Source organism: Rana temporaria, chromosome 5 (assembly GCF_905171775.1).
Source record: "Rana temporaria chromosome 5, aRanTem1.1, whole genome shotgun sequence".
NCBI lineage: Eukaryota > Metazoa > Chordata > Amphibia > Anura > Ranidae > Rana > Rana temporaria.
In genome coordinates, this window is record NC_053493.1 from 160,410,952 (window position 1) to 160,423,861 (window position 12,910).

Here is a 12,910-nt window from a genome sequence, read left to right on the forward strand (position 1 = left end):
CATCTTCCCCTCAGCAGCCAGGCTAGCTGCTGCCATAACCCCGGTATTTAGTGTCAAAGTACCGATGTACGGGTACAGCAAATTGCGTGGTTAAACCTAATTTGCTGCACGGTTGCCCAATTAAACAGTGCATTGAGGTTGGCTTGTAAATTGGAGACATCCCGTCAGGCCTCGTACACACGACCGAGTTTCTCGGCAAAAACCAAACTTGCTGGGAGATATTTTTTAGCCGAGGAAACCGGTCGTGTGTACATTTTCGTCGAGGAAACTGTCGAGAAACTCGACGAGCCAAAAAGAAAGCATGTTCTCTATTTCCTTGACGGGAATAGAGAAAATTGGCTTGTCGAGTTTCTCGGCGGCTTCACAAGGAACTCGACGAGCAAAACAATGTGTTTCGCCCGTCGAGTTTCTCGGTCGTGTGTACGAGGCCTAAGGACGTTATTCCACTGCATAGCTTGGTGTCATCTGCAAAGACTGAAATGTCACTTTTAATCCCAGACCCAATATCATTTATAAATATATTAAGAAGTAAGGGTCCCAAAGTTAAATGTCGGGGTACACCCCTGATAACCTTAGACCATTCAGAGTACATGGCTATGCTGTCTGGCGGCATGATTTTGGGTGGGTGGTCAACGCACCGGAAAAAATACAATCAGGGGAATTCATCAAAATGGCGCAGATGTGAATGGCAACCAATCAGCTTTTGTCTTTCATTTTCAAAGCTTAACTGAGCAAGATGATGATAAGAGCTGACTGGTTGCCACACACAGATGCTCCATAATCTGTCTGTCCCAGCCTGTGTATGATTTTTGAAAACAGCCCAATACACAGTCTTTGCATCTGTGGGTTGTGGCGCTTTCTAACGCAAGTACTACGCAGTGCACTGCAGGTGTGCTTTTGGGTGCAATTGACAATGGATATCAAAGCACCACAACACACTTTTACAGTAACAAGGGTAATAACAAATGTTGTGCTGCCCTTAGCCAATCTCCTAAAAATCTCACAAGTTACATATAAGGTGCATTTCTATAATAAAAGAAAATAATTCCTGAATAGGTATTTTGTTATGGCTGCACTAGGTTTTAAGAGGTTGAAAATAACTTAATTGCATTTTTATAATTCTTGGTAATTTTGCTAATATCCCTATAAAAGTAAATGTATACATATGTGAAAATTCCAACAATTACAAAATTATATGTTAAAGGGTTTATTAAATGTGTACATTTGGACATTTGTGACTGGAGATTCAAATTTTTGTTATCATGACTGTGTCCAAATGTACACATTTAATAAACCCTCTTAACATATAATTTTGTAATTGTTGGAATTTTCGCTGCTAAAAAACCCCACTGGGGAAAAATTTCCTTGCCACAATATATCGTGGTGCGCAGCACTCTTCACTTTCCATATGTGTGTCTTTTCCATTTCATGTATATATATATATATGTTACCCCTTTTTTTTATTTTTATTTGCTTGTTACATTATATTGTGACTGTGTGTTAAAATATAGCCAAAGTGTTTTTGATTATTCTCAATCAAATTTATTGAAATGCAAATTAATGTTTGTCACAGTTCAGAAGGGTATAATTGAGAATAAAAAGTTATTTATGGTGTAAGGGGCAGGATGAACTATTGGTAGCGGTAAACCATGCACGATACAGAGACACCCAGTCACAGTCCAGGCAAGTTTGTCCTGCACTTTTATTCAGCAACCCAGCAAACACACAGTTTCAAAGCAGGAGTGCTTTGTACAGCAAATTCATAAAACAAAACACCTGCTTGTCCCAGCTACTAATTAAACCCAGGTCAGTTCCTGACTAACAGAGTGGCCCTGAAGGGATTCCCCAAAACAAACAGGCACTAGTTGTAACGTTTTAGTGCTCTGTCTGCAGTCAGCCTTTTCACCCAGCAGAAGGCTAACACAGTAGAGAGAGAGCTCTAAACATCAATCAGCTTGCACATATAAAGGCCTGTGGACAGCTGAGACTAATAATGAGGTCTAGCTACCAGGTAAGGTGTGGGACTTAGGCTGGGTTCACACTACTACACTACTTTGATCCTACTTTGCTCTGTGTTCAATGTTTCCCTATGAGAGCGTCTTGTAGCGTCCTACACAAGTCGGTCCGACTTTGAAAATGCTCCCTGTACTACTTTTGGTCCTACATTGATCCTACTTCAGGCCCATTGAATATCATTGAAGTCGGACCAAAGTAGTATCCTGTTCATGAAAGTAGGATGGATGTAGGACCAATGTAGGATAAATGTAGGACCAATGTAGCAGAGCAAAGTAGGATGAAAGTAGTGTAGTAGTGTGAACCCAGCCTAAGGAATGAAGGGCTTTTACCAATCAAAGCTCTACAAAGAACCCAGGACCCAGAATAGGATTTAAAGGGGTTGTAAAGGTAATTTTTACCTTAGTGTAGTCCTCCTTCACTTACCTCATCCTTCGATTTTGCTTTTAAATGTCCTTATTTCTTCTGAGAAATCCTCACTTCCTGTTCTTCTGTCTGTAACTCCACACAGTAATGCAAGGCTTTCTCCCTGGTGTGGAGTGTTGTGCTTGCCCCCTCCCCTGGAATACAGGAGAGTCAGGACGCTCTCTACGTTGCAGATAGAGAAAGGAGCTGTGTGTTAGTGGGCGTCCTGACTCTCCTGTAGTCCAAGGGAGGGGGCGAGCACGACACTCCACACCAGGGAGAAAGCCTTGCATTACTGCGTGGAGTTACAGACAGAAGAACAGGAAGTGAGGATTTCTCAGAAAAAATAAGGATATTTAAAAGCAAAATGGAAGGATGAGGTAAGTGAAGGAGGACTGCACTAAGGTAAAGGAAGCTATTTAGGGAAATTTTTTTTTACCTTTACAACCCCTTTAAGATTTCAGAACAATGTTGAGCACATTGATGTAAATCAGGAAGCTGATAATATTATTGTACAGTAGCATTTAAATTTCTGTAACAAAAGTAGAGATAATTGTATAATTCTATGAAATGTTATTTTAGTTAATCTACAGGTTATCAGAAAAGCAAGCAGCATGTCAAAATGTATTCTATTGACACAGGTCAAATATTAAACATATGAAGTACGGATAAAGTCGAGTGCACTTCCTCTGAATTAAGAAGCAGGATTAGGCAGGGTATATTTACTCTGCCTCAGGCTAAAAAGGCAAAAGAGATTGCTTTGGTTTTAATTTCTGAAAGGGCAGCTGCCTTGTGCCTTCTCCTTCCAGCTATTATAGGGCACTGGAGAAAGAGTTGGTCTTTGTGTATAGTCTCTGATAAGAGATGAAAAATGACAACTAACACTGACAGTAGAAGGTCAGGGGGATTTGTACCTTGTATTCTGGCTCCCATTAACATTCTGATAACATTTAAGGGTCAAACACCATCCAAGCCACTAAGAAACACTGATCTATAACGGTCTTTTTAGTTTAATAATTTGACTGTTATTAAAAAAAAAAAAAAAAAAACACACCAGCATTCTTGTTTTCCACTGAATGAAGTATATACCATTGTAAAAAAAACAAAAAACAGCAGCTCCTTGATACCTATCTGTATGTTTGTTTATATGGCAATCTGTGACAGCTGGAAGAAGTACAGGTGCAATAAATGAAATGGGTCATATGATCTGTCCATAATAGCCACTTTTTGTTATAAGGGCTTCTATAGCTACAAACACACTTTAATAATTCCTGTGAGTTTTAGGAGACAGAAAGTTAAGCTGGCCATAGATGGTGCGATTTTCTTTCCTGCAACCACTGGTTGCAGGAAAGAAAGTTACATGGTTACCCCCATCCACACAGTTAGGCCCCATACACACGAGAGGATTTATCCGCGGATACGGTCCAGCGGACCGTATCCGCGGATAAATCCTCTCGAGGATTTCAACAGATTTCTATGCGATGGCGTGTACACACCATCGCATTGAAATCCGCGCCGAAATCCTCTGGCGATGACGTGTCGCGCCGTCGCCGCGATTATGACGCGGCGACGGGCGCGACGCTGTCATATAAGGAATTCCACGCATGCGTCAAATCATTACGACGCGTGCGGGGAATCCCTTTGGACGGATGGATCCGGTGAGTCTGTACAGACGAGCGGATCCATCCTTTGGGATGGACTTCAGCAGATGGATTTGTTGAGCATGTCAGCAAATATTCATCTGCTGGAAATCCATCCCAGGGGAGATTTATCCGAGGATAAATATCCGCCGGAGTGTACACACCATAGAATCTATCCGCTGAAACCCATTTGATGGGATTTATCTGCGGATAGATTCTATGGTGTGTATGGGGCCTTAGAGTTGATGGGAGAATCCCTCCTGCATAGTTATTGTGTTCTCCCAGTGGGGGGGGGGGGCACCCCTGCCAGGAGAACACACAATAGTCTTTGCTTGAGGCTATAGCCGTTGGCAATAATCACATGCAGGCTGACTGCACCCAAGTTGATTGATAGATTATCTTGGGTACAATTAGCCTGCCCATACATGGTTTGAATCTTAGCAGAACCGACCAAGATTCGGACCTCGATCATCTATTACCAGCTTTGCATACCGAAGCGCTGAGATATAAATAACACAATATACAAATTCTTTTCCATTAAAGTGGTTCCAAAGCATCATTAAGGCATTGCTAAAGTCCAATCTATTGTATCCAATAATATATTATTTTGGTCTTTCATTCTGCAATCTAGAGATTCCCAAGTCTGTCTATTTGAATTCTCTGCAGAGGTTTCACAATCTGGACCATTTACAGAGAAATAATTAATACCATGCTCAACAGAAACAGATGCCATAAAAAAAGAACAAGTAGTACATCATGTCTGCCCCATTTTTTTATTTTTTTTATTTTTCTATTATAAAATGTAAAAGTAAACGTGCCCAGGTTTTAAAAAATAAAGCAGCTTTTGCTGCAATACTCACTTTCTCTATGGCACTGTCCTCTGTAGACACTCTGCTCAGTTGTCAAGAGTAATGCCGCGTACCCACAACCGTTTTTCATGATGTGAAAAATTACATTTTTTTTAAATGTCATTAAAAACGACTGTGTGTAGGCTCCAGAGCATTTTTCGTGACGTGAAAAATGGGCATTAAAAATTTCGAACATGCTCTATTTTTTCGCGTTGTTTTTCAAGTCGTGAAAAACAGTCGTGTGTAGGCTTTAACGACGTGAAAAAAACACGCATTCTCAGAAGCAAGTTATGAGACGGGAGCGCTCGTTCTGGTAAAACTAGCATTCGTAATGGAGATAGCACATTCGTCATGCTGTAACAGACTGAAAAGCACGAAGACTGAAAAGCGTCTCGTCTATTCGAAAAGCGAATTATCTCTCACCAAACTTTTACTAACACAAAATCAGCAAAAGCAGCCCCAAGGGTGACGCCATCCGAATGGTACTTACCCTTTATAGTGCCGTCGTACGTGTTGTACATCACTGCGCTTTGCTCGAGCATTTTTTTTTCACAATCCTGTGTAGGCAAGGCAGGCTTGACAAGAATCAGGTCGAAAAAAATGTTGTTTTTTCTAGGCCATAAAAAATGGTTGTGTGTAATGTCACCCACTCCGGTATTCCGCATGCTGCGATCGGCCTCTGAGACCAAAGGAATTATTTCCCAGTGCTATCAGATGCTACTATCCGAACATCTGGACGCGTTCCCGTGTGGGGCTTTTTCTGCTTGGCAGCGGGATCTCGGCCAGGTTACAGGTGACCAGTGGGAGGAGGCCCTTCAATCCCTGACTACATGTTCCCTAAATGTCGCACAAAAGGTCTCACAACTGTACATACTGTTGAGGGTACACTATACACCAGTGAGACTGCACAGGATGGGTAGGCGAGCGGACCCGTTGTGCTGCCGATGCCAGCAGCATGAGGGGGACCTAATACATCTCCTGTGGCGTTGCCCAAAGCTGCACAGATACTGGAGTGGAGTGGTGGAGACAATTAATTCTGCTTTTCAAACTAGGGTTCCGGTGGACCCTGTGTGTTGCCTGTTGGGGGTGTTGGAGGATGTGGTCCCCGAGGAAATGACCAGGGTGGCTATATCTAGGTCACTGTTCCAAGCTAGGAAATTAATACTTATGGGGTGGAAGTCTGCCTCTCCGCCAACTCACTCCTCATGGATTACACACATGGGAAAGGCTTTAGTGATGGAAAAATACATTTATCAACATAGAGGGTGTCCCGGCAGGTTTGAGAAAATATGGGGGATGTGGCTGGATACGCCGGGTTTGAGTCCCAGGGAGCTTGTTATGACCAGACTTCTGAGGTGTCTGTAAGTGGGTGCCACTGTGGGATCATGAGGGCTTGTCTGATGCACTATTGGTATTGCGGTGGGAGGGCATGTATATTTGTAAGAGAGGGAAGAATGATCTTGGTGGGTGGAGTAGGGGACAGGTTTCTATTCGTGTATGATGTATGCTTTGAAGGAACCAACCTCAGTTTGTGCACTGGAGAGTTGTACTGTTTGTATAAATTTGTTTTTGTATCAATAAAAACCTTTCTGATTTAAAAAATAAATAAAAATGGTCGTGTGTACGCGGCATAAGTTCCTGTAGTTTCAATCCAAGTTAAACTACAGAAACCCCCCTATAGTTTAACTAGGATAAATGTAAATATGCACTTTTTGTTCTCCCTCTTTGTAAACTTGGTACAAAATTCTGGAATACAACCCTATGGCGATCGATTCCAGAGAACTCTAGTAATTTAGCAACGGACCTCCAGATGCTCTTTTTACTCAACATGCGTATTTACTATTGAATGCATTTAAAATTTGCTCATCTCTCTCTTATGAAAGAATAATGGACATACAAGTACAATTGCTAGCAATGCCAGCTCCGTGCATACAGTATTTCGTATTAATATCTATTCGTTAAAGCTGGCTAATTTTACAGAGAGACTCATTAATTTTAATGCATTAGAAACACTTGTTAATGATAGTTTTTTTATGATTTTGTTTGTTCATAAAACCTTATCTTTCTTACTATGTAACCTATATGGATCAAAACTTCTATCCCTATGAAATTGCAGGCTCACTCATCGGTGGAAAGGGCTGGACTAATCAGTGGGGTAAGAATGAAGAAAATCCTGTCAGATGAAAACTTTACTATGCGTGGAAAGAATCTTAAAAAGGCTTTAGCAGAAGACCAGGCAGAAGGACTTATCCCAGTGTTTGTAAGTTTTCATTAATGTATAATTCAGTGGAATTTTTTATATTCTCAGCACAAAATGAATTTGCCTGTCTGATATACATAAAGTAAAAAACACGAGAAAATTATGAATTTTCATCAAATGTGCCAGTTGATTGACTGTTGTGTATTAATTTTTTTAATTATTTGCTTTAAACCTTCATTTTACAGTAAACATTTTATGCAGGGTTCATCCATAATAAAAAAAAGTATATAGTCATTGTGGGCTTTCTAATATGACAAAAATGTTTAAAGCCTAAGTTTAGGTAAAATTACAAAAACATCTAAATCAGCAAAAAGGAAGGTACATTTAATCTGAATTGTCCCTTGTGCTGATGCCAGCTGCCATAATTAAAATCCTTTGCACCCCTCCCATTAGCTGTAATTTTCCTGTGCTGCAGGGGTTAATATAGTCAAGGGACCTATTACAGGCACTAACCAAGGCTGCCGACTATGCCTGCTCTTTCAGGCCCCTCCTTGATTCATAGAAGTTGTACTATAGCTTCCATGAATAAAAAGTGCTAGGGGCAGACTTTTAATTCATCTGCTCATTCTCCATCCATAGATATCCTTTCATTCATTGAAGTTATAGTATAGTTTCTACAAATAGAGTAGGGGACAGGATGGAAAGCACTTTTAATTAGTACCTGTGACAGGTCCCTTGGCTTTATCAACCCCCATAGCACCAAAATATTACAGCTGAGGAAAAGTTTAGGTCTGGGCATGTACCGTAGGCCCTTTACTGAATCATTTTAAGTTTGTTACTGGGGACATAAAGAAGGCAAATTTATTAAATACCTTCTGCAGTTCTGTGTATACAAAGGAAAATGGGGAAGGTGAAGTCTCTAATGGGGATGGTAATGAAATAGACCCAAAAGCTGAGCTCTGGTATATCTAACCCTTTGTTTCTAATTTTTAAAGACTCTTTAATAACTAGCATTATATACCACTGGATGGGCGTAAAGGTCAATGTGGTTGCTATATTTAAAAGGGGATTAAAGTCTTTACCAAGTAACTACAGAGCTGTTAATTTAACCTCCCTGGCGGTATGATTCTTTCAGAAAAAAGGTGCTGAAAGCGGTACCATTATTTGCAAGGAAATTTGGCATTTTATACTGTAGGCCTGTCATTTTTAGGAATAACTCACTTAAATCTGACCAAACAAGAGTCTAATAGGCATCCCGGGTATGACATTTTTTTAAAAACAAAATTATAAATTATAATATAAAAAATAATTATAAATAATTATAACAAATAATAATATAATTTTAATAAAAATTATTCAATAATGTAATCAAATCAAAATCACTGAAATTTGCTCAGTTGCAGAATTGTCGCTGTCATTATTTTTTTTTTTTTATGACGAATTTCCCCACAAATCGCTATCGCACAATTCTGCAAGTGATTATAATTTATTATCGCTGTTTTTTAGCTGCTCTAAAATTATTTTTGACATAAAGGGACACTTTTGGTTGCTATGGACAATCTACAGTTTGCAGGCAGAAAGAACCGTTTTTATTATATAAAAGTACATGTAGGACACTGGGCAGACCACTAGGGACAAGGGGGTGTGTATTTTTTACATACAGTACTGTAATCTATAAGATTACAGTATACTGTATGTAATGTGTTTGTTTACGTTTTTGAATTTGGCGCCGTTCTCCGCTCCCGTGCGTCGTAACGTCGCAGGGAACGGAGATCAGCGGCACAGGAGGACACTGTGTGAATCGAGCGAGGTCCCGCTCGCTCACACAGCGCGGTGGCATCGCTGGATCCAGGGACAAGGTAAGTAAACACTCCCTGTGGATCCAGCGAGGCGAGCCCGAGTCTGACTCGGGGTTACCGCTCGCAGCATGAAAATCTAACCCAGAGTCAGACTCGGGAATACCGCCAGGCAGGTTACCTTCTATAGCCGGCAAGATACTTGAGAGTTTAATAAACAATAATTTAGAAAAGCTTTTGCTAAAAAATAATATTTTAAGCAATAACTTACACTAACTAATTAACTTACACTAAGCATGAAAAAATGTATTTAAAGCTTAGTCTTTAATAAGGACAAAATACTCAGAATATTCAAGGTTTTCAAACTTTATGTAAATAAAGTTGAAAATTGAATATTTGATTGTGCACATATTTTATGCAGGTGGCTTGGTATTCAGTATATTCCAAACATGGACCGACTATATGTTCCTGTTCTTCCCTTCTTTTGATCTCTATTCTCTAGCATAACTATTTTGCTGTATCATGTTAAACAGTTGAAGATGCAATCTATTCCTGTTTGTACATTCTGGTTACTTTATTTTCTCAATCAATCACTTTCTTATAGGTCTGTGCCACACTAGGAACAACATCATCCTGTTCATTTGACAATTTGATGGAAATTGGGCCTATTTGTAAGTAAAATAGTTGCTTGTTTTTGTTCCCATTGCTGTTTTTACCTGCAAGACAAAGGCATAATGAGCTAGTATGCATCGCATAGCTCATTATGAAAAAATTACCTCAGAACGATGTCCTGAATCGGCATCGGCACTCCGAGTACACGACAGACATCTTCCACCCGAGTTACTTCTGGGTTCACAGCTGTGGAGCTGGAGCAATGATGACGTTGCGTGCGAGAGCCGCCGGTCACAGCACGAGTCCTGAATAAACGGCGCCAGTTGCCTGTTTCTTCAGTGCACATGAGAAGATGATGTCAACAGCAGCGCATATACTGAATAGCGCCTAAACTGTACAAGTTTAGGATATATTTACGGTACCTATAGGTAAGCCTTGTTATAGGGTTACCTGTAGGTAAAAATGGTGTAACAGGGTTTACAATCATTTTAATGCTTATTTTATAAACTGTTTGATTCGTTGCTAGATTTGAAAAAAAATCTAGTTGCTGGCAGATCACCCACATGGCAGATGCTTAGGGCTCAGTGTGTGTCTGAGGGGCACAAAAACATAGGAAAGCTGTCTAATATTATCACTTCTGCCAGTGGCCCCCAGTACTCACGTGGCTCCTCTGTGAATACAGCAGCTATTTCAGGATTTAATTTAGGAGGGGATTGGAAAATTACAGTTTTACAATCTCCTCTGTTTAGGCTAAACTCAGGTGCCATCTCTTTTCCTGGTCAGAGATATTGTAATCCCAGAGCATTGGCAGGTTAAGCAGCACATCAGGGACTCTGTGGGGTTGATTTACTAAAGACTAACAAGCTGTTGCACTTTGTAAGAACATTTTGCCCAGAGAGAATGCAGTGCAATTTTAGTTTGCAAAAATGCCCAAATCTCGTGCATTAAAAAACACCATTATTTACATACATGTGAATGGATAATGGTAGTCAGCAGAGCTTCCCATTCAATCTTGTAAAGTTCAGCTTTGCATGGAAAATTAACTGTCTAGTTTCCTTTAGTAAATTAACCCAGTGGCTCTGCTTGCTCTACATGAGCATCAGGAGTCTATGAGGATACTATTAGATCCTGATGTCTCCATAAAATGTGGCCTTTGAAGATATCCTCTTGTAACTAAACATGTTGGGTGGAGTGGTTGACATCATTGCCCATGCTGGTGGATGGTGTTTGGCTGATATATGCTGTACTGAAAAAAAAGAAATGTTGAATATGTTCTTTTTCAATTATGACTAACTTATCTATGACATGGTATTCAAAACATACAACATGAAGACCTTCATGAAAGATTCCTGAAACTTCATGTAAAGTAAATTATTGCAAAGTAATCCATGTCCCATAGCAATGGGATCTGCACCACTAGGGCTCTCAGCCTGTACACGGGTACAGAAGAGGAATAGTTAAGTAAAGTGCATGCATGAAGTCAGTGTTAGGTGCACTGTGGGGATCCATACTATTACTGGGAGTGAGGTAGCAGTGATATGCTGCACAGGCGGAGAGAGAGCAAAGGCCTCTGCATATCCCTCATAAATGCAGAGAGTGACTGTGGTGGTGTATACTATCAAGAGATTTTATAGATTTTTTTTCTTGTTTATTTATTTGGATATTAAGTATTGAGTTTTAGCAAAATTTGATTTTTTTATTCCCCTTTGCTGATACACATATATTTAAAGGGGAAGCAAAACATGTTTTATGTTTATATACTTTCGATGTCATGTGTAAAGACATAGGGCCAGATTCACGTACAGCGGGGTGCAAGTTTACGTAACCGGTTTACGTTACACCGCCGCAATTTTTCTGATTTAGTGCCCGATCCACAAAGCACTTACCTGGAAATTTTCGTAAACAGGTCCGTCGCAAGGCGCTCCAATTCAAATGTGGCGGGTACCATTTAAACTAGGCGCGCTCCCGCGCCGGACGTACTGCGCATGCTCCCGTCGCAAATTTCCCGACGTGCTTTGCACGAAATTACGACGCGCCAACGTTTTGTGAATCGCGACGTGAAAAAAGATTTACGCCAGGAAAAATAAAATTTTTTAAAAAAATTCAAAAGCGACGCGGGAAAGACAGGCATAATTTAACATGGTGGAGTACTTTTACACCATGTTAAAGGTGCCCTATCTTTGCGACGGAAATCTAACACTCGCGACGACGTAACGACGGGAAAAAGCTTTGTGGATCGCCGTAACTCCTAATTTGCATACCCGACGCTGGTTTACGACGCAAACTCCCCCCAGCGGCGGCCGCGGTACTGCATCCTAAGATCCGACAGTGTAAAACTATTACACCTGTCGGATCTTAGGGATATCTATGCGTAACTGATTCTATGAATCAGTCGCATAGATAGAAACAGGGATACAACGGCGTATCAGGAGAAACGCCGTCGTATCCCTTTTGTGAATCTGGCCCATAGTTCCCCAATGGGGCACTCTTTACATCTGGAGGAAAATAGATTTTATCTCCAAATATGGAAATGCTTCTTCACAGTAAGAGCTGTGAAAATGTGGAATAGACTCCTAGATTGTTTTAAGAAAGGCCTGGATTCTTTCCTAGATACACAAAATATAACTGGATACTAATATTTATTGGTAAAGTTGATCCCGGGAATAGCTAATTGCCTCTTGGGGGATCAGGAAGGATTTTGTTCCCATGCTGGAGAAAATTGGATCATGCTTTATTGTTTTTTTTCCCTCCTCCTAAAATATAGGATTGTGTAATGTTTTCCCCTTCTATTGGTTGAACTAGATGTACTTGTGTCTTTTTTTCAACCGGACTAACTATGTAACTATGAGAGAGTTTATTAGAGTTCAGTAATCTGTTCAAGTAAAAGTATCCTGTGTTTAAGGCAGTGACGCTATTCAAAGTGCCTAGTGTAGGCCAGAAAGAACCCACCACAGGGTGGGCATCTCATGTGACCCTTGCTTGGCACCCATCAAGGTGGGTAACATGGAGGACGTGACGACTACCACATGAATAGTACGAGTGACACACGAACACCGATCGATTGTGTGGAAACTGCAGCACCTTGTGTCTTCTTACCAGTATGAAACACTTCATGTATACTTTTTTCTAGTCACATTTTTTTATCATGGTTTTCACCATTGGACTGAGGGAGGACCTCCCACTTAGAGGACACCCAGACCAGCCCAGAGGGAATCCAATGTTAGGACTCCAACACAAACTAACAGTACATATCATGATAATAGATATTATAGTCCAAGAAGGGGTTACCAAGGTCATATACCGAGGACACCAAGAACTCCCAGAGGACCTATTGACACTCACAACAGGTTTTCACCATTAAGATATACAGATATGTATCAAGCAAACCATAGAGAA

At 40.5% G+C, this 12,910-nt stretch overlaps 1 protein-coding gene across 2 annotated transcripts in view; it reads left to right on the top strand.

The window, feature by feature from the left end:
* Positions 1-12,910, top strand: part of DDC (dopa decarboxylase) — a 173,237-nt gene that overhangs the window by 88,020 nt on the left and 72,307 nt on the right. For both annotated transcript variants that reach the window (XM_040353312.1, XM_040353313.1), the window contains exons 6-7: positions 7,023-7,166; positions 9,507-9,573. In XM_040353312.1, the coding sequence (XP_040209246.1) occupies positions 7,023-7,166; positions 9,507-9,573 (211 nt within the window). The remainder of the gene's footprint in view (positions 1-7,022; positions 7,167-9,506; positions 9,574-12,910) is intronic.